Here is a 22708-nt window from a genome sequence, read left to right as displayed (position 1 = left end):
AAAAAAAAAAAAAAAAATGACTTGGCTCTGACCTTTTGTTTGTTTTAAAGGACTATTACGAGCTTTGCAGCCAGTGCTGGTATCCCGGGTAGATCCGGACTCTCGAAAAAACACAATAAATGAAATAGTAAGGCGAGCAACATCAGGAGGGCAGTGGCCACAGGTAAAATACGGAAGTTCGTTTAGATATACGGCGAGTTTACTTATTGTATATATGTAAATCATTTGGATCCACAGATGGCAGCATTTGGGGACACCTATGCTGGGTGTTTTCGGCATAATAGAAACAGAACAAATGAGTGAGTATTAAAAAGTCCTCTTCCCCATGAGATACTCCATGGGATTAATGTATCATTCTTTCTTATCCTCCAAACTCTTTGAAACAGTTTTTACTTTGTGTCATAAAAAGTAATTCTCTACCTCTGAATTTATTATCTTAAAGACAAAATATCAAAGCTCAAATATACTCAACAATATGGTAGGTTTATTTATTTTTTTTTTAAAAGCGATTATGGTCTTAATCTTATCCGAAGTATATTTAGACAGGGCTTTTCAATTCAGGGGGTACATCCGAATCACCTAGAGAACTTTTTCAGACTTTACCATCTTACTACCCCTATCTCCTAGAATGCCTTTTTAAGGCGAGGGAGGGGCAACATTTTCTGGATAAAGGGAGCCTCCTGGGTAATTCTGATAAGTATCACTCTACCTTGGCCCAGGTGTAAGTAGGGGACCTCTAGCAGGACTCATGATCTGGTAGTGATCTGGCCACCCATGATGATGTGTAGATGTTAAAATATTAAGAGGAGTATGACCCACCAGGAGGTTTAGAAACCACGGCACGTGAGGAATGACTTAAAAAGTGACCAGGAAGAAACGGCACCTGGAATAAGGGTTCGGTTTTTCTCTTTGAATCCAGCTGCTATATCTAGGACTGGTAGGCCAAAGTTAACAAATAGGTAAGATTTTAGCCCGTCTCACTCATCTCAAGGAACTTTCTGTCCAGAGGTAGAATGATCTGATCTGAACTCCTTCTCCAGAATTTTCAGGCACTGACTAAGCAACCACTTGGGGGGGATATTGTAGAAAGAATTCAAGCATTGGCAATGCTGGATGGCTTTTAATGCCCCTTCCAGAGCTGAGATTTTATGATTTACTCTATATCCACTCATTGTTAATAGAGTAGCTGTAGCATTTCCACTGAATGAACCATATTTGATATTGTACCAGTTGTGATAAGAAACCTGTTTGTTGTTATTGTTGTTTTTTAATTGAGGGATGAAATTGCATACACTTATCATTTTTATTTTATAAATAACCCATCATGGTGGCACTTTCGCCTAATAATGTTTTCCCTTTCTAATTATTATAAAATACAAATACCAACTAAGTACACATACTAACTGCTGTGGGTGCAGGAATTTTCTGTTTTTATTTTATGTACTTAACGATTCACTCATTGCCAAATTCTAAAAGCTTCAGAAAATCCAGCTTGTTCAGTTAATGGGGAAACTAACTACGCTGCATGTCTTTCACATGAAGAACAGAAAGGACTTATGTTAAAAGCTAAAAATACTTTCTCAAAAAAGATACTAAATTGTATTCCATATGTCCACTAACCCAAGTAAGCATAAAGCATGTTGTAAGTATTTTCTCCTTTTTCCCTCCTCCATATATCCCTGAACTGTATGTTGTAGGAGTGAATATCCTTTAACGGGAAAACAGAAACAAGGAAGTAGGAATGATTTGGTTAAGGATGTAAAGCAGTAGAACAAAGAATTTAATGTGCTCTTTGACCAGGACTTAGGGTCTGCATCTTCTTTTAAGTTTATCCAGATCATTAGCATTGTCATTAAGAAACATTTAGTAAGTGTATTTTCTATTCAAAGCTTTAATCCATTTTCTAATTATTTCAATGGTCAGATAGCAGTTCTTTTAGAGGAAAACTGGATAATCCGATTCTAGCTTTCGATAGAATCAAGTATTAGCCTTTTATTTCACTTTTGTTTTATAAGAACTGGCGGCTCTTTGTGAAGTCATAAGAAAGTGAGTAAAGAGACAATCTATTAATTAGACTGAAATATTAAATCTACGTATTCCTTTTCTCCCAAGATACTAGTTTTCCCAGAAGGTACTTGTACTAATCGTTCCTGTTTGATTACTTTTAAACCAGGTGAGATCAATTAAATTATGTACTATAACAAAGTATGGACAGTTTCTCAAATGATCTGTTACTAATACACAAAACAACTTGTTAGTTTGTCCTGGGCATTTCTTTCCCAATAGAAAGTTTTTAATATTGTGAATCCACAGAACTCACTCCTTTACTTTCGTTTTGGTATCATAACCCCTTCTTCCTTGGATTATCGTGTATATGTGCTCGTGTGTGTGGGCACGCACATGCATGTTTGTGTGTGTGTACATGTGAACCATTTGATAGTGTATCCGGTTGCGTGCACATACGCACACACAGAAACCACTAGCAGATTTGTCTCTTCCTCCAAGGATACCCTCACAAACACCCTAGTTCCTGCATTATCCGATAGAAAACTATTTTAGTGATCATTATAATGCCTTCAGATGCCTTCTGTGCTTCACTCCTTTTTTTTAATATTATAAAGTCACTAATTTCACAGTAATGTGTAATTTCATACATAATTTCCTAGTAACTGGTAATGCTTTAACATGTTTTTGTATTGGCTGCTAGAATGCTCAGAGCCAAAGTTAGAACTCTCTTCTAGCAAGTGGGGGTAGTCCTTGCTCCAAGTATTCGCTTTTATTTATTTTATTTATTTTTATTTTTTTAAAGATTTTATTTACTTATTTGACAGAGAGAGACACAGTGAGAGAGGGAACACAAGCAGGGGGAGTGGGAGAGGGAGAAGCAGGCTTCCCGCTGAGCAGGGAGCCCGATGCGGGGCTCGATCCCAGGACCCTGGGACCATGACCTGAGCCGAAGGCAGACGCTTAACGACTGAGCCACCCAGGCGCCCCTCGCTTTTATTTAGATTTTGTTCTCCTCAGTTTCTCTTGGTTTTGACTTTGTTATCACTTTTTTTTTTTAAACCCTTTTGAATAATGTGTATTTGGAAAATGAAAACACGTGGAGATGTAAATAAATATTTTCAGCGACTTGGGCATAACATTTAATATTTTGGTTTCATAATTCTGAATTTTAGAACTCTCTCATTTTGGTGAGCACTAGGGATTTACGGGCAATTAGCAAATAGTTTATGTGTACTCTTAAACCAGTAAGGATAGGTATACCATTTATTATTAATTTTCTTCATTGTAAACCTTATAGTCATATAAGGAAGATGCTATAATATTTCACTGTGGTTATAGGAGCCTTCATTCCTGGAGTTCCGGTGCAGCCAATCCTCCTCAGATACCCAAACAAGCTGGTAAGCATAGTGTTTTACTGTGGGAAAAATCTCAGACATTCCGAACAGCACAGATTCTCTAGCACCCCTTTTAAACTTTGAATGAAGCACTGAATAGACACATGGTGGAAGAACATGGGCAGACCCCATACCCCTTGCCACATGGAGTGTTTAGAAGTTTGCAAGATAGGCACGTACTTGTGGACACCGATATTATATTTTGTTCTGCTGTTATTAAGCTCCAAGAAGGCATTTCCTTAGCTTCTACTCTATTGTCACAGTAATGGTACCGGGGTCTTAGACTGCGTAGCAGAAAACTTGCGTAAAGTGATTTTCACTAAGCCCACAAGGAGACTTTTCCTGATTCAACGGTTATTACTGGAAGGATAACTGGTGTAGCAGGATAAATTTGGGATTGCCTTGGTGTTTCATTCCTGGCTCAGTACTTACTAGCTGTGTAACTCTTAGCAAGTAACTTAAATAAGAAGATATATAGGAAAAGAATCTGTTATCCTATAGAAAGTGCACAGTTGGCTTAGGAAACAGTCTCTCTGCTCCAGCCAGGTACAACATTGTCCTCTGGATATGGATGGTGCCACCATTTTCCTATAAAGAAAGGTATTTTGGAATCTGTTTTGGTTCTGAGAGGAACTTTCTCTACTAGAGACTTTACATAAAAAATCAGGCTGTAATTAATTATCTATGTTATTTAAGGTAAAGAGTTCTTGCTCAATTCAGCTTTTCTTTCAGTAGCTGGCTTCTCAACTTTCAACATCTGGAGTTAAAAAAAATTAAAATCCATCAAAATTTACTTATTTTACTTCTGCCTATTTGGCATTTTCTCAAATTCTTTCACTATGTACTATTTTAATCTTTTCTTCCAAATACCCATCCCCCTCTTTTTGAGAAAAGATATATTCTGGGGTTTGTAAGCAAATTAATTACCCAGATATGTCCATATTAGGAGAAAAATAGCTAAGCATGCACATAGCTTTATTAAAAATTAAGAGCAACTTAATTCCATAAAAAGATAGGTGATTACATATGGAAAACAGATTTTTGCTGCATAGATAAATAATTCAAGAATTCATAGAGCAGTTCACTGCTGATAATAGGCTCATTTTACTTTTCAACATACTGCTTTTAATTCAGAAGGAAAGTATACGACTACCAATATTAAAATAAGATTTGGGTTTTATTTGGCATTTTTTCACTGAACTAACAGTCTAAATACTTCTGTTATTGTAGGATACCGTGACTTGGACGTGGCAAGGATATACATTGTAAGTCGCTTCTCTCTATTATTGGTTTATTTAAATTTTATTCAAGAGAAGAAAAAAGAGATCATGTATTCCTTCTTTTTTTAAGAAAAAATAAGCCTGTTTTTTTTTAAAGATTTCTTTTTTTTAAAGATTTTATTTATTTATTTATTTATTTGAGAAAGACTGTGTGTGTGCAAGAGGGGGGAGGAAGAGGGACAAGTACACTCTGCCTGCTGAGCCAGAGCCTGAGCCCAACACAGGGCTTGATCTCACAACCCTGAGATCAGGACCTGAGCCGAAATCAAGAGCCGGACGCCCAACCGACTGAGCCACCCAGGCGCCCCTAAGAGTAAAGATTTCTAATCAGATCCTGAAATCTTGTCACTGAGAAGTCTCTGTAGAGAGCATCACTATCTTGTCCATTAGTCCCTGGCCCCTCCCATGTGCAGAATTCTAGCTGTCTGCCATGTTCTTAGGGTCTCAAGCGTGTATCTACCAATTCTTAAGAACCAGTCCAGTGACCTGGTTTGCATCCTACTTAGCTTTAATCTTGTAGTTTTATTTCCACTGCAGACAGCATATTAGCTGGTGTCTCCATTGTTGTTTTACTATATCAGTTTAAGCAGTCCAGAGCCATTGCATCATATGGCCTGAAATAGCAGTGATGTGTCTGATCTGAGCTGAGAAAATAGCTAAGCTTTCAGTTCCATTCTTGGACTTTAAAATCATAGGGATCAGCAGTTTCTATAAACATTTAAGAGAGGAGAAGAATACAGCTCACCAGTAAATAAGCTGAAGTGAAACAGGCCTTTAGAAAGAACAGAACATGTAGAATCTTACTTTCCCTCAAGGCCTTTTGTCGAGTTCCCCCTGGATAAGTCTGAGCTGGTTTATACTGCAGTGAGAGCCATGTATAAAATGCCTGGATTTGAGGGCTTTGCCCGGGGGCTTACCCAGCAATGCCTTTTAATACTGAACATAGAGAGTTCACATAACATTGTTGATGCATGGACAACCACTTGGACATATGTAAAGGGGAATCATCATTTGCCTTCAGGTACCTTGTGAGTTCCTTAGATCATCCAAACAACATATGAAAGTCTGATTTTTTTATACTACATATCGATTTTTTCCGTTTTGTGTGTGTGAATTTCATTGAAATAATAAATTTAAATCAGAATAGGTAACTGATGGGCCAGTTACATGTGTTAGTGTTTATTAACATGTGAGACACGTATGTTCCTATTATGCTTCGGTCCCTCATAGTTGAAGTTAAGTAAACGACGCTCAAAATACCATCAATTGCAAAGGATATCTAGGCGTTATGTGATCTTTAGCTCTTCAGGAAATCGGTTTATTCATTTGTCTAGAATACATGTTTCGTGTCACTGTTGATCTTGAGTTCCTGGTTTTTGGCTTTTTATACAAGGGCAAGTGAGGAGAAACAAATCGTACGAGAGCATTTTAGAAAAGGGAGTGCCTAAAAACTGGGTGCAGAACATCATTGTGTGTCTTGAGGTGTGTCATCCTCAGGGTCTTTATAATTTAAGTTCCTTACAGCGACAGTGACTGCAGGTTCCCTGTGTGGTCAGTGTGTGGTCAGTGTGCCTTGTGTAACTTGCGTGGCAGTGCAAGTGGGCATGAAGGTCAAGTACAGGAAGGCCTTCCTGGAAGGGGGATCAGGATAGAAAATGTAACGGTTGGGTTAATCTTGCCATCTAACCTGGGACATGTGTGATAAAGGGAAAAAGAAAATAGGAGAGGGAATTCAGAAAAGAGAGGGAAAACATTTTTCCAGAGGTAAAGATTTTTTAGGACCGATAAACACAAAATCCTCAAAAGGCACAATTATGTTTTGTCCAGGTGCCACATTGCACTTGCCTATGGTGACTCTCATTTCCACTTTTATCTTCTGATGGGCTTCATGGTGTATTTAGCACTGTGCTGTTACTTTTTTTTTTTTTTTTTAAGATTTTTATTTATTTAACAGAGAGAGAGAGCACAAGTAGGCAGAGCGGCAGACAGAGGGAGAGGGAGAAGCAGGCTCTCTGCCGAGCAGGGAGCCCGATGCGGGGCTCGATCCCAGTACCCTGGGACCATGACCTGAGCCGAAGGCAGCCGCCTAACCGACTGAGCCACCCAGGCGCCCCACTGTGCTGTTACTTTTAAGTCCGTTTTCTCAATTGCCTTCGCTCTAAGGGTGAGTCTAGACTGAGATTGTAAGGAAGAGAGTCTATACTAAGGCAGATAGCCTAAGGGAGAAGGTTAATAAACTTAGGGAGTACACTTATAGAAGGGGCAGCTATGGAAAAATCTGTTTTGTGTGGGTCCGAGAAGTGTTTGGTTTGGGTGTATGTAGACAACACAGTTTTAATGAGATCTTATGCCTGGCTCCTTCCTTCCCTCCTCCATCCCTCCCCACCATCCCTCCCACCCTGTCTCCCTCCCTTCCTCCCTCTCTTCCTTCCTTGCTTCCTGTCTTTCTGTTTTTGTCTTTCTTTCTTTCTTTCTTACAGCATTCAGAATTTTCAGAACAGATTTATCTATTTGAGTCACTAAATTCCAAGGCTCAATTTAAATAAATCAAGAACAGTTTATTTTGTGGTAAATAATATGGATTGATTTTATTTGCTTGGGGTTGAAAGTAAAAGATTATTTTCCTCTCAGATGGAAAATTTGAGAACTGATACTTAACATTCACAATTTATAATTATATATGGAATTGGTATATCTACCTAAATCCCTTCTTTGTTTAAATTTCCAAATTTCTTGTGTAAAGTAAGTCCTTTAAGTAATTTTTTATAGATAAATCATATTTTAGTTTCTTTTTTTTTTTTAGCGAGAGAGAGAGAGCACAAGAGGAGGGGAGGGGCAGAGGGAGAGGGACAGAGAGAATCTCAAGCAGACTCGCCACTGAGTACAGAGCCTGACACGGGGCTCAGTGTCACGACCCTGAGATCATGACCTGAACCAAAATCAAGAGTCAGATGCTTCACCAACTGAGTCATCCAGGTGCCCCAATTTTAGTTTCTCAATAGCAAAAACAGGTTGGTTGTTTTCTTAAACACGTAGATTAATCCACTCTGCCAGAATTCTGGGTCATCTGTCTAAATGAGGTGAAATAAAAATCCCATTGACATCCTATCCAGAGAGTCTAAATATGTATTAGAAAGCCATACATAGAAACAACTATTTTCAAAAATTTTCTTTGAAGAGTTTGGCTATAATCATTTTAAAGCCTTTGTCCTTTGTCCAGCTTTACAATGAAAGAAAATTTCTCCATAACTTAAACATTTATTATTAATTGGGACAGTTACGATAAAGTTTCTGCTCTTAGGGAAAGACCCGCTGATTTCTTTTCTTTTTCTTTGTTTCATATCAGGAAAGAGTTTAGAAACGTAATGTTCTACTCAGGAGTTGTCCTATAAACACCCTTATGTGCCTTAACCTGTGGCCTCGGTAGTTTCTCTAGGGACTTAGGCCTACAAGCCTGAGTTGTCAAGGAGACTTCAAATTTGGGGTTTAGCATGCTGAGCTGCCGCTCTGACTCACAAGTGCATATTTGATATTGCATTTGGTGATGTAACTTTTGAATAGCACGAATACTTGTTCAAGCCCAAGGAATGTTACAGCAGCAGGGTGACATTTATAAATGCAGAATATATATAAGTGTGACGTAGCAGTGCTTGTGTATAAAGAAAGGATCGTTGAGTAATAATATTAGGTGTTACTTGTATTACCACATAAAGATGGCCTGCTCTTTTTTCTCTTCAGCATTCAGCTTTGTATGCTTACTTTCTGCCAGCCCTTCACGAAGGTGGAAGTTGAGGTAAGTCATTCAACATGTAGCCTTGGAACCGGAGATTTGGCCTTCCCTTTTATTTCGAACTTCTAATCTAGAGAGCCCAGCTGTACAAAGGTTGGAAGTTAAATCCACCCTCTTTAAACTAAGCCCTGGTCTTTTACAAACTGCCCACCTGGCTCTCAGATCCAGCCCTTAGAATCTTACCAGGAAGTACCACTAACTTCCGGGAACTTCCATATTATAGCCGTCCCTGGCTGACTAGAGTTGCATAACTACTTTCAATGCTGACCTCCGCCCAGTGGGATGGTAGGCTTCACATCCTCACAAAAGGAGCTACAGTAGCTGATGGAGGCCTAGAGCTCCTGGAAGAGTATGTTCTGTAAAGGGGAGAGGCACAGAGGGTCAGAAGCCCTCACGGAAGGCTTGAGGAAATCCTAGCTGGGAGGCCATTCATATCATCGTTCATGGGGCAGTCTTTCAGCTGGAGTTGCGGTGGCAGGCAGGGAGTGAGGGAGTAATTCGATCTTTCTGAAAATTCTGACCAGATTTTCAAGACTCTGAAGTTTGGTTCCAGAACGGGTCTTAGGTTTTAGGAGTGACGTGAAATGGACCCCTAAATGCAGAATTGAGTTGGTTTTAATCATACTCTCAGGTAGCCTCTGAAGAGAGGGTCAGAATAGTGAGGCAGGCCCTTGATTTCATTTTCCAGTTGCATCCATAGGTTATGTAATGAGAACTTGAAGCTTGCATATGTAATTCAGAGTCCTGAGTGGGGGCCCGTGCTCCAAGTGACAGGACATGGAATTTAAGTCACAAGAATACTGTCTTTTACTTTGTTTTATAGCTTAGTCATTTAGCCATGTAGAGGGTGTCAGCAATACCAAATGGCATAGGAGGGCAAATTATATTTCAAAATGAGTTTAACTTTGGTTGAAATTTTTGAGACTTGCAGGTTGCCTGCCTGCCAGGAAAAGATCTGTTTATTTATATGCCACATTTCCCCACATTTAAAACTAGCTCGGTAGCTCTCAGTATGACCAAAAAAACACTAGTTCTTGAAATATACATGGATGTTTCTAGAGAAAAACACTAATCTGTGCCCTAATAATTAGTTTAAGAAGTACCAAGGTAAACAAAATGAATACGATTTCTTTCCTCAAGACCTGTCAGTGCCTTTGAGATGGTTTGACCACAATACCCCCTTTTCTCTGGATACCTCCTGAAACTGATGTTCCATAGGATATATTTTGGGGAACCCTGTCAGGAAGAAATTTTATATTATTTCTAAGTACTCCAAGCAGGCTCTTCCTTCTTTAATAGCTGTTGAGATAAACTAGCCCTGTGTTCTTTATCTAAAAACAAAACAAAACAAAAAAACAGGAAAACTCATACTTAAAACAGCCACACTGTCTTCTGTGCAAATTTGGAAGATATTGTGTATACAGTGTATATGCTTCCCCTTCCCATTTACCCTCCCCAGCTAAAACAAGATCTAGCAACAGATGTGGAAATACACATAGAACTGTACTTCTTTTGTCTACATGTGTCAGTGGTCAAACTGTTACAACAGAGGTAGGCAAAGTCCTCTTTTTTGCGCTGAACATTATTACATTATTACCACATTTCCCTTCTGTGTCATGGCCGGCCTGCCTGCCTACCTTCCTATTTTTCTTTCCTTTTTTCTTTTTCTTTTTCTTTCTTTCTTTCTTTCTTTCTTTCTTTCTTTCTTTCTTTCTTTCTTTCTTTCTTTCTTTTCTTTCTTTTCTTTCTTTCTTTCTTTCTTTCTTTCTTTCTTTCTTTCTTTCTCTCTCTCTCTCTCTTTCTTTCTTTTCTTTCTCTCTCTCTCTCTTTCTTTCTTTCTTTCTCTTTCCGATTACAATATTTGTTTTCTCCCGCCAGTTCTTAGACCTGTCTGGATAATATTTCCTGGCAAAGAATATACCCTTTGATAACTTCACAAACAAAATGGCTGCCAACCTGTCTAAAATAGCAGAGTCGGTGAGATTCAATGTATTAGAATTGCCATCCATGGCAAGAGGATGGTGATGTGTGGCCTTCAAGTTTCATCTTCTTAGTTTAATTATATTTCTCTTAGATTTATGGTGCTACCTTTCACTCAGGGCACTCCTCACTACTTTATGACTTTTGAATATTTTAATTCCCCCAGGTTGGGTGCAACTGAAAACTGTATCCCACTGCTTGTCTGGTGCTAGGTATATCCACACCCCAGCTCAAGACTCTCAAGAGCTGGGCATTGCATCCAGGCTTTTGTACCACATCCAAGGAGGCCCGGCTTGAGCTGTCACACGTGTAGCTTACCTGGAAGGCCCACTGCACTTGGCTGCACCAATGTCAGGTGACTTAGTTACTCAGAAGCACCCTCCCAGCCCACTACCACCTCCATGTTCTTTAAAACTGTTGGAAATCGGGGGCACCTGGGTGACTCATTTGATTAAGCCTCTGACTCTTGATCTCAGCTCAGGTCATGAGTTCAAGCCCCATGTTGGGCTCCACACTGGACGCGGAGCCTACTTTAAAAAAAAAAAAAAAACTGATGGAAATCCTAGTTATTATTTTTTCACATATGTTTTAGAACTATTAATTAGGCAAGCCTAACTGAAGATGTATCATTCAAGAATATGGTCTTAGTTTTGTGGTTTCTAAAATGAACTTTGAGTGGATCATTTGGTGTCCTTTTAGGCACTCTGCCCTGGTGAGTCACAGGACATCCCAGGATGTGGAAGGCCTTATTCTTTCATCTTTTACAAGTCATCCCTCACTGATAATGACTTTCCAACTCCGTTGTTACCAGAATCATTGGATAGCTAAAATCTAAGGAGTGTAATATTGAAGGGTGTTTTTCTTGTCTCCTCTCCCCACTCCCTCTCTGCTTCCTCGACAGAGACATTTTTTTTTTGAAAAGGTCATTATTTTCTTGACTCGTGAATCTTAAAAATATAGTCAGTTCCAAACCGCGTGCCCTCTGTAATTGGTCTTCCAGCATCCGTGAACAATGAGGCCATGTATGTCCACAGAAGGTCTACTGAAATTTATTCTCTGGATCACAGTGGCCTAGTGGGTGTGTTTAAAGTGTCTTTTAGTGGTTACTTTTATTGGCCAGCTACTTCACAAGTATGCCTTTATAAGCAGATGGCTTAGAGACATAAGGAAGAAGATAGCTAGTAGGAAACATCCCAAAATGTGACATAAATCAACAGCCTGCTAGTTGTATCTCATGAGAGAGAATCCACACAAAGCTAGACTATCAGGCATTATGTGGGCAGCAACTGGTTTATGAATGAAAGCAGGGCATTCACAGTGACCATCAGTCTGTTTCCTCCTTCATAGGCTATATCTCCATTTGTCCACAGAGCCACCCATTATAATACAGACACATGATTGTCTGTAGGCATACAGACATATTTTGTTTTAGTAAAATTCCTTTGTAAAGCTTAAAAGGAGCTTCTAGTGGAGAGCATTAGACCTACAATACTTTATGGGGGGCAATCCATTGCTATAAGTAGTAGAAAGGGATTGTTTTTTGTTTTTTGTTTTTTGTTTTAAGATTTTATTTATTTATTTGACAGAGAGAGACACAGAGAGAGAGGGAACACAAGCAGGGGGAGTGGGAGAGGGAGAAGCAGGCTTCCCGCTGAGCAGGGAGCCCGATGCGGGGCTTGGTCCCAGGACCCCAGGATCATGACCTGAGCCTAAGGCAGACACTTAATGACTGAGCCACCCAGGCACCCCAAAAGGGACTGTTTTCATTAAAAAAAAATTCCGATTTAAGAAAGGATTATAATAATGAGTGTTATGATCAATACCTGTAGTTAGATAACAACTTTTTAAATCTCTAAAGAGTTCATTACTCAGGGAAGGTTCAAATATATTTATATAGTTTCCTTAAATATCCAGACACACTCAAATGATTTATAGTTTTGAATCTAAAATGAATGGGCCTTTTAGAAAACCTCTATCACATAAATACACACACATAAACAAAAAACCCCATATATGTACTTGTTCTAACAAAACTAATTTCTTCTGGAACTTGGTAGAATTCTGAAATTTCTAAGTAGTAGCAGAGAAATGGAGTGTTATATCTATTTTTATTTTTTTAGACAGAAAGAGTGCATGATCGGGGTGGGGGGAGATGGGCAGAAGGAGACTCAAGCAGACTCCACGCTGAGCGTGGAGCCAGATGCCGGGCTCGATCTCACGACCCTGAGATCATGACCTGAGCCAAAATCAAGAGTTGGACGCTTAATCGACTGAGCCACCCACATGCCCCGAGAAATGGAGTGTTATTAAAAAGAGTATTAGCTAGGGTTTTATTCCACTTCTGCTACTCCTGATCTGTATGTGCTTGAGTAAATGACTTAAGCCTCCCCTAGCCTGTGTTCTTACTGGGAAAATGGGGATAATAATACCTCTTTTATAGGGTGGTTAGCATTTAATAAGGTGACTTAAGTGGCAGCACACGGTAGGTGTTCAGTAAGCATGCACTTGTATTTCCCTTACCGTCTAAATTGTTCCATTCTTTTGGGAAGAAGGCAGCAAATGTTAGTTCATAAATACCTTCCTTCGTTCACATTTGCTCTTTTTGAAGCCTTCACAGAAGAATCTTGGGATGAACCAGAACTGCACATCTGTTGAGACTGACTCATCAAAATCCTTTTCTGTTCCTTGGAAAAAGAAAAGGCTGTTGGTAGTATCATCACTCATCAGTCTTTCTCCTTTTTTACAAGCATTTATTTAGTAGAAAGGAATGTGCTCGATGTGGTCAGGAAATAATGAATAAAGCAGTTTTACTGGTCCCGAGTGTTCATGTGAAGGATTGGCTCTGGATAGCGGATGGACTTCAAAATAGGCTGAAGAATTCTGACTTTATCTTGTGTGTAGCCTACAGCCCAAGAGATGGTGGGGCACTGTGGGACCAGAAGGGCAAAGGGGGTGTTCCTATGGGAAACACATCCGTTAGCCGCCCCCTTATATGGGGCAGGACGGTGCGGAGCCTGCAGGCAGAGGACCAGAGCACAGTCAAGGGAGGAGGGCAAGGGTACTGGGAGCCTGTCTCAGGAGCAATGGAAAAGAATTAGAGAAAGGCACATAGGCTTTTGTGGGGAAGGAGAGCCTTCCCTCTACCCACCTAGGTTCCATAGCTGGATCTGTGAAATAATCTCACCAGGGGCAGATTCATAGGAGAAAAGGTATACAGATTTATTGATTTTTAATATGTGCACAAGGGCGTCACAGGGAATAAAAAGTGAATACCCCAAAAAGTGGTGAGAAAGGAGAGGGAGGGTGTAGGCCACTCAGGGGAGAGTCAGTGATCTTTAGGAACAACAAATGGGCCCTGGAAAGAATAGATCGGAAGCTATGACAACACGTGATAAAGTTTGTCTGGGTGTGATGTCAACCTCCAGTCGCATCTCCTGTGATAAGAGTCCATCTTCCCTGTTTGATGAAACTCCCCAGGAGGGAATTTATGACAACTGAGTTCCTTTTTTTTTTTTTTTTAAGATTTTATTTATTAGTTGAGAGAGAGAGAGAGCACAAGCTGGGGGAGAGGCAGAGGCAGAGGGAGAAGCAGACTCCCCACTGAGCAGGGAGTCCAATGTGGGACTTGATCCCAGGACCCTGGGATCATGACCTGAGCCAAAGGCAGATGCTTAACCGACTGAGCCACCCAGGTGCCCGACAACTGAGTTCCTTTTGGAGGAGTTGACTTTAGGCACATAAGGGAAGTTCAGAGAAAGCCTCTCCCTGCATTTGCCATTTTTCAAGTGCCTTTAGCTCAAAATAATCAATGTACCGAAGTGGTACATTATGGGGTAGCATGTCCTGAACTCCTCCACTGTTTTCTTTCTAAAGTTGAATGTGAAGTGCCATTGAGGGGAAAGGTGAATCGCAACCTGAAGCATGGACTATGTCTGAAACATTAAAATATGATGGCGGCAGGTCCAAAAGGCATACCCCAAGCAGCAGTGAGATTCAGGTTAAGTCACTTGATCCTCACCTGTCACAGAGACATTAAGGAAACAGACTCAGGATTAAGATCCTGTCTGGGGGCACACTTGCATGATTGAAAGGATAAAAGAAGACCTTCAGCAAAACAAACAGAACTACTTTTGTATCTGGGGGCAGTATGGTCACCTTGGGAAAATAACATAATTTTCAAGCAGCCGTGAGGACCCTGTGGAACTTAACATGAATTTGTAGTAGATTCTACCCATGAGACTGTGGACCTTTCTTTTAGCATCCCTCAGTGGACAGGGATGGGAAGGCAGGAGCAGGAGAGCTGATCATGGCTTGGCGCCCTGGGTATGGCAGAAGGGGGAGATTCTAGGTGACAGAAGGTCCACATGGATGTGTCTGACTCCTGAAGTCTAGTGAAGACAGGCAGCCAGCTGTTGCCAGGAGGGAGTGGAGGAAGAGAGACGAGCATGTCCTGAGAGTGACCAGCAGGTTCTCACAGCTGTGACAGACCGGGTTAGAGAAGTAAACAAGAACTCCTCAGAGGAGATGAGCATCATTGTCATTGTTATTGGCACCGAGGCCAAGGCACAGGTAAAAACTTCTGTGGCCAGATGAAGAGATCAACATGTCAGATGAGCCATCTGTGTGGATACTCAGGATAATGAGAGAAGAGGAAGGTGGAAAGGAAAACTGGGGGTCCTGAAGTCACTAGCTGTGTGTTAGGGGACAGTCGTAGACAATGGCAATCGTGTTTCCCTGTCTTCGGCCAATTTTCCTTCCCAAATAGAGGATGTGCTTTTGCTGTGAGCCTTGAATGACCACATATGAAATAGAAATGTGATAAAGAGGGCAAGGTCTGCCCCGAGGAGACGTGAGTTTTTATGAGAATTTCCATTGTATTGCTTCTCAGGAGGCATGGGGAGCCTCCAAGGCCCGTGAGGGTCAAATCTGGGCTTTTAATTATTTTGTACTCTCAGTGGAATTTTCTTCATTGAGAATAAAATGTCATGCCCATATGAGAGTTATTAAAAATCATTTTATGGAAAATATTACCTGCACTAAAAGGAATTAAACCCACAGTTCATTGTATTATGTTTGGTTAACAGTGTAGCAGCAATTTATTTTTCAGGGTTTTCTGGATGTGCTTTTATAACCTACAAATTAAGTGTTGTTACAAACGATCATGTGGCTTTTTTAAAAAAATGAAGAATCGTATGGCAATTTAAAACTTTATCGTTTTATTTTGTTAGAGACTTTACGAACATTGATTTTAACATGGAATTTTCTTCCTTGGATTTCATTCGAAGCAAATATAAGGATGAAAATCTAGAACAGGTTGGAGGGAATTTTGAGAAATATTTATTTGCAAAGATCCGTTGTTGCTCTTGATAGATAAGTGATGTGGGGACCTCTGGTGGCTTAGTTTATTTTTCCATCTTGAAGAATAACTTGATACTACGTGGAAAGCTAGACGTAAAATTCCACTTAGAGAGGGCGTTTGAGATCATTGAGCCGAACTTTTTCATTCGACAAGAGTGACCTCAGTGATTCAGACCTGATTCAGACCTGACCCCATCAGGGCTGAATAACTTTTTCAGGATCTCACGGCAGAGCCTAGGCCCCAGCCAGGCCGAGTGCTCTTTCTGCAGCCTGCCCCTGCTCCCCTGGGAGAGAAGGTTAATGACGGTGCATGTCACACAGCGCGCTCTCCCATGATTCGTGTCCATGTTATCCTAAAATGCCATTTGCATCCATATTGTCCTCTGCGCCCTCACTCCCTCTCTTTGCTGTCTTACCTTCTCTCACAGAGTGATTGCACTAACCTCCCAGGCTTCTCCCTGCTCTTAGCCTTTTCCTCTTTGGCTCAGCCATTCCCTACCACCGATGTTTCTGCTCAAAACCTTGGACTTGGGCACCACACTCCCTTGCTCAAACTTCATCTCCAAATTGCCCTTGCCCAAAGGCGATTTAACGGGATTAACGAGATTTGAAAAGAGGTCCACGTGAGTCCAAAAGTGGTGTTATTTGTACAAATCTTTCTTTTTCTTTCAAATTGTGGTCCTGCCACTGGGGTGTGGCCTTGGCTATATTGTTTAGCCTCTTCAAGCTCCTTTCTCCACCCACCAAATGGAAATGGTAGAGCTGGCCTCGAGGAATTGTTGAGAGTTCACCTTATAAAGTACCCAGCACACAGTAGGTGCCTAATGGATGGCAGCTCTTATTGGTGGACTTGACTCATCTGTCATAATTTTTACCCCAATGCATGGAGGGCCCCTTGACGGCAGGGGTTTCCTTGTCATGTCTTCAGGGTTTCGTGCTATGCTTGGCCTCCAGTAGGTACCTAAGCAATATTTGTTGAATGTAAGTGGGCCATGAAAACTTGAGCAAGTCATTTAATCTTTGTGAACCCCAATCCTAATGACAAAAATCGGGAGGATTGGCGAAATGAAGTAATGCATATAAAATACCTAGCATGGTGCCTGGTTCGTAGTTAGAATGCAATGAATCATGTTTATCCTCAAAAAGCCAAGATCAAGTATTAGCTCTTCTGTAAAGCCTCTTTGGCTGCTTTTCCCTGCCCCCCTGGCCAGATTAATAATTTCTTACCCCTCGCTCTCATACTCCAGGAAGGATGGTTTAGTGGGGAAAACAAGGGTTTTAGGATCTGACAGAACTTGGGCTGAGTCCTGGCCGTGTGACCTGTATAACTCTAAACTAACTTAATGAAGCTTTTAAGCCCTGTCATTGAGGGTAATGACACTTAGCACATGCTGTGTTGGTCTATCCTATTAAAATATGAATCTTTTCTGGGGCAGGAAGAGTCCTGTTAATCTTGCGTGGGATATGGTAGGTGCTCAAAAACGATGTAATGACTTAAATATAGCACCAAAATCTCATTAATGTTCGAAAACTGTAAATAAAACAAGGCACCACTGAATACCAAGTAGAGAAAAATAAAATAAAATTTAAGATGATAAAGCAAAACAACAGTGTTCGGCAAAAGCTAGACAGCCAATACTAAGGGTTAGAAGAAAGCAGAAGAGGGCGCCTGGGTGGCTCAGTTGGTTAAGCGACTGCCTTCGGCTCAGATCATGATCCTGGAGTCCCGGGATCGAGTCCCGCATCGGGCTCCCTGCTCGGCGGGGAGTGTGCTTCTCCCTCTGACCCTACCCCCTCTCGTGCTCTCTGTCTCACTCTCTCTCTCAAATAAATAAAATAAAATCTTTAAAAAAAAAAAAAAAAGAAAGAAGAAATAACAAAACGTGACATTTGAACAAATGATAAAATGCGGCTGACACAAGAGTGGGTAGAGAAGATAAACCATAAGAGATAAGCTACTACCAATACTAACATTTTCACACAAAGTGCTGGAAGCAGTAGGAAATGCAGCGTGGAGGAGAAGATCTTCATACCTCCAGCTTTACAACTTCCAGAATTCCAGGCCCTGGCTCAGTTCATCCTCATCACAACCAGGGAAGTGGGTGATCATTGCCCTCTTGTCAGAGTCCAGGCTGCAGTGAAGAAAACTTTAGGGACATCCTCGTGAACACACAGAAAGACCCAGGGCTTGGCTGCAGATCCCCTGAGTCCAAGCAGTGTTCTTTCCACGATAGCATATAACCTTTGTGCTGGAAAGGCAGTGGGGGATTTAATATAATGATAGATAGGTTATAAATTAATATATGTAACATGTAACGTCTTAGGCCCAACAGTTGTGATGGAAAGGTATGTCTGTCTTTCAGTTTATGCCTGTTCAGAAACCAAATGATGAAGAAAAAAGCGACCCTGTCCTTTTTGCTGGTAGAGTCCGGAATTTGATGGCAGAGTAAGTGTCTGTATGTGATCCCGATCAGTAAATAGTTTTTAAATGATGGGTCAACGGCATGTCGCACAGTTTTAGGATTTGGGTGTTTTGTTTTATTTTGTTTGGTTTCATCCTTAGGGCCTCATTCCCTAACTCATTTTGGTAAGTAAAATAATGTGCCCGGGAAGGTGGTCAGTAAGACAATCCATAAATATTTTCCCCAGATGCAGCCCCAAACTAATGGAAATGGGGTTTCGCCGGAAGCAGAGCAGGGAGGCTTCAGTAAGCAGAAGAGACCAGCCCATGACTTCCAGAGGGTAGGTTCGGTAGGTTCTCCTCAGCTGGTCTCTCACTGACACAGAGCCTTGTGTCTGGGCCATTCGGGGCTCGCCTTTCGTGCCCCAGCCTCCACGGAGCTGCAATGTCAGCTGATTCAAAGGCATTAATGATTATAGCCACACAGAGGAGAAAGTTTGCAAGGGAAGGCAATAGATGCACAGAAAAGGGGGGAAGTCACCCCCATTAAGGGATGGCTAGAAATTTAAGATTTGTAAATTGTAAACATAAAGCAAATATTTTCCTGCTCTTAAAGGAGTTTTAACTGGCCATGACTCTGATGAGATAAATCACCTCTCGTCCCATAACGGACAAATGTTTGTGATACTGTCCTACCACCCAGGCAGCCCTAGAGCCTTCCCAGTGTGCACCCCACGCCAGGCACCACCCCCTCTGTCATTCCCGTAGTAAGCTTGGCATTGATGGGCCAGCAATATGTACTCCTAGTAAAAATTCAAATGAGAAATCTGAATCTAGCTGCATAGCTGCTTTTGGTATTATAAGCAAGATTATACATACTTAGATTCATATTTCACAGCAGAATAACTTTATTTTCACAACAGCATAAGTGTTCAAATGCTCAAAAAAGTTTCTACTATGTGTACTTACATGTACTTGATTTTCCCGTTTACTCGGGTTATCTAACATAATCCTCATAGCAATTCTTGGAGCCAAGCCAGGAAAGTGAGATTCAGAGAGAGAGATGGTTTGCCCAAGATCATAGCAGATAGTGAGGGTCTGGGCTGGGACTCAAATCCACATTTCCTGTGACCCAAGCCCAAGCTCTTAACAGGCATCTCTACTGTCTAGAATTATAAATTATAAATTCCTGAAATATTTAAAATTTTTACTTTCCCAAATAAAAATACTCTTACACCAAAGTATTTATTAATCAAAAACAGCCGGGGCGCCTGGGTGGCTCAGTCGTTGGGCGTCTGCCTTCGGCTCAGGTCGTGATCCCAGGGTCCTGGAATCGAGCCCCGCATCGGGCTCCCTGCTCTGCGGGAAGCCTGCTTCTCCCTCTCCCACTCCCCCTGCTTGTGTTCCTGCCCTCGCTATCTCTCTCTCTCTGTCAAATAAATAAATAAAATCTTTAAAAAAAAAAAAAAAAACAGCCTAGTTGTAGATAGAAAAACTTTTTTATTCTCATTGCATCTGTTGAAAATGTAATGTTCTTAGCAGTGATTCAACAAAATCAAATACAGTTGAAGACAGAACTTTATGATTCTCACTGAATAACTGTGAATAAAAGTTTTGTGAAGAGGAACCTTCAAGAAATTATCTTATGTACCGCACAGGCTTTTTTCTCAGCACTCAGTGTCTTTTGAAGTTGTTATTAATATCTATTTTTTTCAGCTCTAGTCCGTTATTAGACCTCTGAGCAGGTGGGATCTCGTAGGGGTCCTGCGCTCCTTTGAGGATGGAGGACGTTTAGGTTTGGAAGAAATAATGAGCTCATTCTCCATTCTCTTTCGTGTTTTCAGAAGACTGTTAGGTAGCAAGAAGTGATGTCTAGTTTTGAGAGATGAAAAACGCAGATGGCAAGCGATTTGGCTAGATTGTCCCCTTACACTATATACAGAGGCCATTTATCTGTGTAAATGGCACTTCACGGGCCTTTTTAGTTTATCTTCACAATAAAGAACGCTGTGCAGTAGGTAATTATTCCTGTGTACAGATGACAAAAGTGAAGCTTAGGTTAAGAGCCAAAAGGTCCACAGCTGGTAAGACACTCCACTGGGATGAAACTCAAGGCTTCTTGCTTTCCCCGGATACTGAACTCTGCTAGTATCACGGTCACAGGTAAAACACCAAACAAAACGACCAGCTGACCGAAGCATGCAGATTCGGCCACAGGAAGTCTGTGCAGAGGAGAAATATGTCTCTTTGGCAATAATAAGCCTAAGCTACTGGTTTGAAATGTAGTAAATACTTTCCCATTTACTGTTGTTTGTTGACCAGTTCAGGGCTGATGAAAAAATCATTACCTTTAAAGAAAAAAAAAATTGAATTTGGTTGCTTTTAAATGCCTTTTAGAGCTTTGGGAATCCCCATAACAGATCATACCTATGAAGACTGCAGATTAATGATTTCAGCAGGACAGCTAACATTGCCTATGGAAGCTGGGTTGGTGGAATTTACCAAAATTAGCCGGAAATTAAAGTAAGTATATTTTTAAATTGCTACACTTTCTCATCGGAGGGGGACATGAACCATGAGAGACGATGGACTCTGAAAAACAAACTGAGGGTTCTAGAGGGGCAGGGGGTGGGAGGATGGGTTAGCCTGGTGGTGGGTATTAAAGAGGGCACGTTCTGCATGGAGCACTGGGTGTTATACGCAAACAATGAATCATGGAACACTACATCAAATGATGTAATGTATGGTGATTAACATAACAATAAAAAATTTAAAAATAATTGCTACACTTTCATAAGGGTGTCCCCCAGAGATCTGACATCTTATATGTTTCTTTTCTCTGGTTTCATTAATGCCCAGCTCTAGAACCCACATGGTGTTTATTAAGGAGGCCAGGGCTGTGAATGCATCTCCTATTTAGTTCACCTAGTTGTGTTTTTTCAAGAATGGTTAACTTGGAAGTATGCGTATTGATCACAGGAGGAGCCCGAGAAATAGTCAATGTGGAGCAGCACAGATCTGCCTCTCTCAGAAGTGTCTCAGAGCAGTCGGTCTGTCCTGCTGCCCTCTTGCTAGAAAGATGACATAATTAGATGGTACTACCATGTGGGGGTCAGACCTTCTCTTGTGAAATCTGAATTGACATGTAGAGAAGCAATTCTGACTACCACTGAATTTTAAATACTTACCCTAGATCTCCTTTCTCTTTAGGGTACATAATTTTTTTAGGGCAAAACCCCCCCTTTGTGCTTTTATGAACAACCCCTTAGAACCATCTGCTGTGAAAGGTATCACCCCCGATTCCCTTCTTATTACCGTTCATTCTGTTTTCAGCCCCATTGGGGATTTGCAGAATATATTGATTCAGTAGGCTTTGGCATCCTCCCAAGGAGAGAGCTGCAGAACTAGTTATGTATTAAAGGTCAATATTTGAAGGTAATATTTTGATAACTGATAGTGCAAATATGATTCATATCTTCTAAGTAACAAACATGTTTTAATATTATATTCACAATATTCATATAAATTTGAAAAGTTTAGATAGTTACTGAAATTGGATACAGAAGAAAGCAGTATGTGTTAGGTCACCTGTTTAATTGGACAAGACAAAGACAGGATGTGATGCGGGCTATGGTACATTTTCTGGTGTTTTGGTGTTTTAATGTTTCATAACTAATATTGGAGGAAGTGTGTATTGTCTAATGAATCTCCCTATCACAACATTTTGTACAATGTGAGTTCATCATCAGCCTGGAAACTCTGTTGAAAGCAAGAATTGCATATTTTTTTAACAACCCAGTAAGTACTATTGACTTACTAAGTAATATTTAGATTAAAATATGATTTCTTCTTTTCTTTTTTTTTTTTAAAGATTTTATTTATTTATTTGACAGAGAGAGAGAGAGCTAGAGGGGGAACACAAGCGGGGGGGTAGGAGAGGGAGAAGCAGACTCCCCACCGAGCAGGGAGCCCGATGCGGGGCTCGATCCCAGGACGCTGGGATCATGACCTGAGCCGAAGGCAGATGCTTAACGACTGAGCCACCCAGGCGCCCCTTATTTTCTTTTCATGAGTCATTTCTTATTCTGTCACATTGCTCCTCTTCTCAGTTACTTTTCTCTTCCTCAGGTATTTGGGAAAATTACAGTCTTATTAATATCCTTCAAAAAAGTCAGAAGCCTGTGTACACATTCCATAAGTACTCTAAAATACCCATTTTATTCTTATTTTCAGATGTAACACTTAAAATATTGTTCCCTCAGACAAATGAATAAAACACCGTTCACAAAATGTCCATGTGGATTGTAAAGGGCTGACAACACGTATTTATGTTTCTTTGTTTAGGTTAGACTGGGATGGTATTCGTAAGCAGTTGGATGAATATGCAATAATTGCAAGCTCTTCAAAAGGAGGGAGAATCGGAATTGAAGAATTTGCGGAGTATTTGAAGCTGCCTGTTTCAGATGTCCTGAGACAACTCTTTGCACTCTTTGACAGG

The 22708-nt window shown here is 40.7% G+C and overlaps 1 protein-coding gene across 1 annotated transcript in view; it reads left to right on the top strand.

Annotated features, from left to right (window-relative positions):
• Nucleotides 1-22708, top strand: part of LPCAT2 (lysophosphatidylcholine acyltransferase 2) — a 63721-nt gene that overhangs the window by 14042 nt on the left and 26971 nt on the right. The window contains exons 4-11 of the mRNA XM_081807885.1: nt 51-163; nt 2113-2173; nt 3346-3404; nt 4632-4666; nt 8420-8474; nt 18173-18255; nt 20608-20733; nt 22555-22708. Of these exons, the coding sequence (XP_081664011.1) occupies nt 51-163; nt 2113-2173; nt 3346-3404; nt 4632-4666; nt 8420-8474; nt 18173-18255; nt 20608-20733; nt 22555-22708 (686 nt within the window). The remainder of the gene's footprint in view (nt 1-50; nt 164-2112; nt 2174-3345; nt 3405-4631; nt 4667-8419; nt 8475-18172; nt 18256-20607; nt 20734-22554) is intronic.

Source organism: Leptonychotes weddellii, chromosome 16 (genome assembly GCF_054177405.1).
Source record: "Leptonychotes weddellii isolate Sample4059 chromosome 16, ASM5417740v2, whole genome shotgun sequence".
In the NCBI taxonomy this organism is placed as follows: domain Eukaryota; kingdom Metazoa; phylum Chordata; class Mammalia; order Carnivora; family Phocidae; genus Leptonychotes; species Leptonychotes weddellii.
The sequence above is the reverse complement of the archived record's forward strand: the minus strand, read 5'-3'. Positions and strand labels throughout refer to the sequence as shown.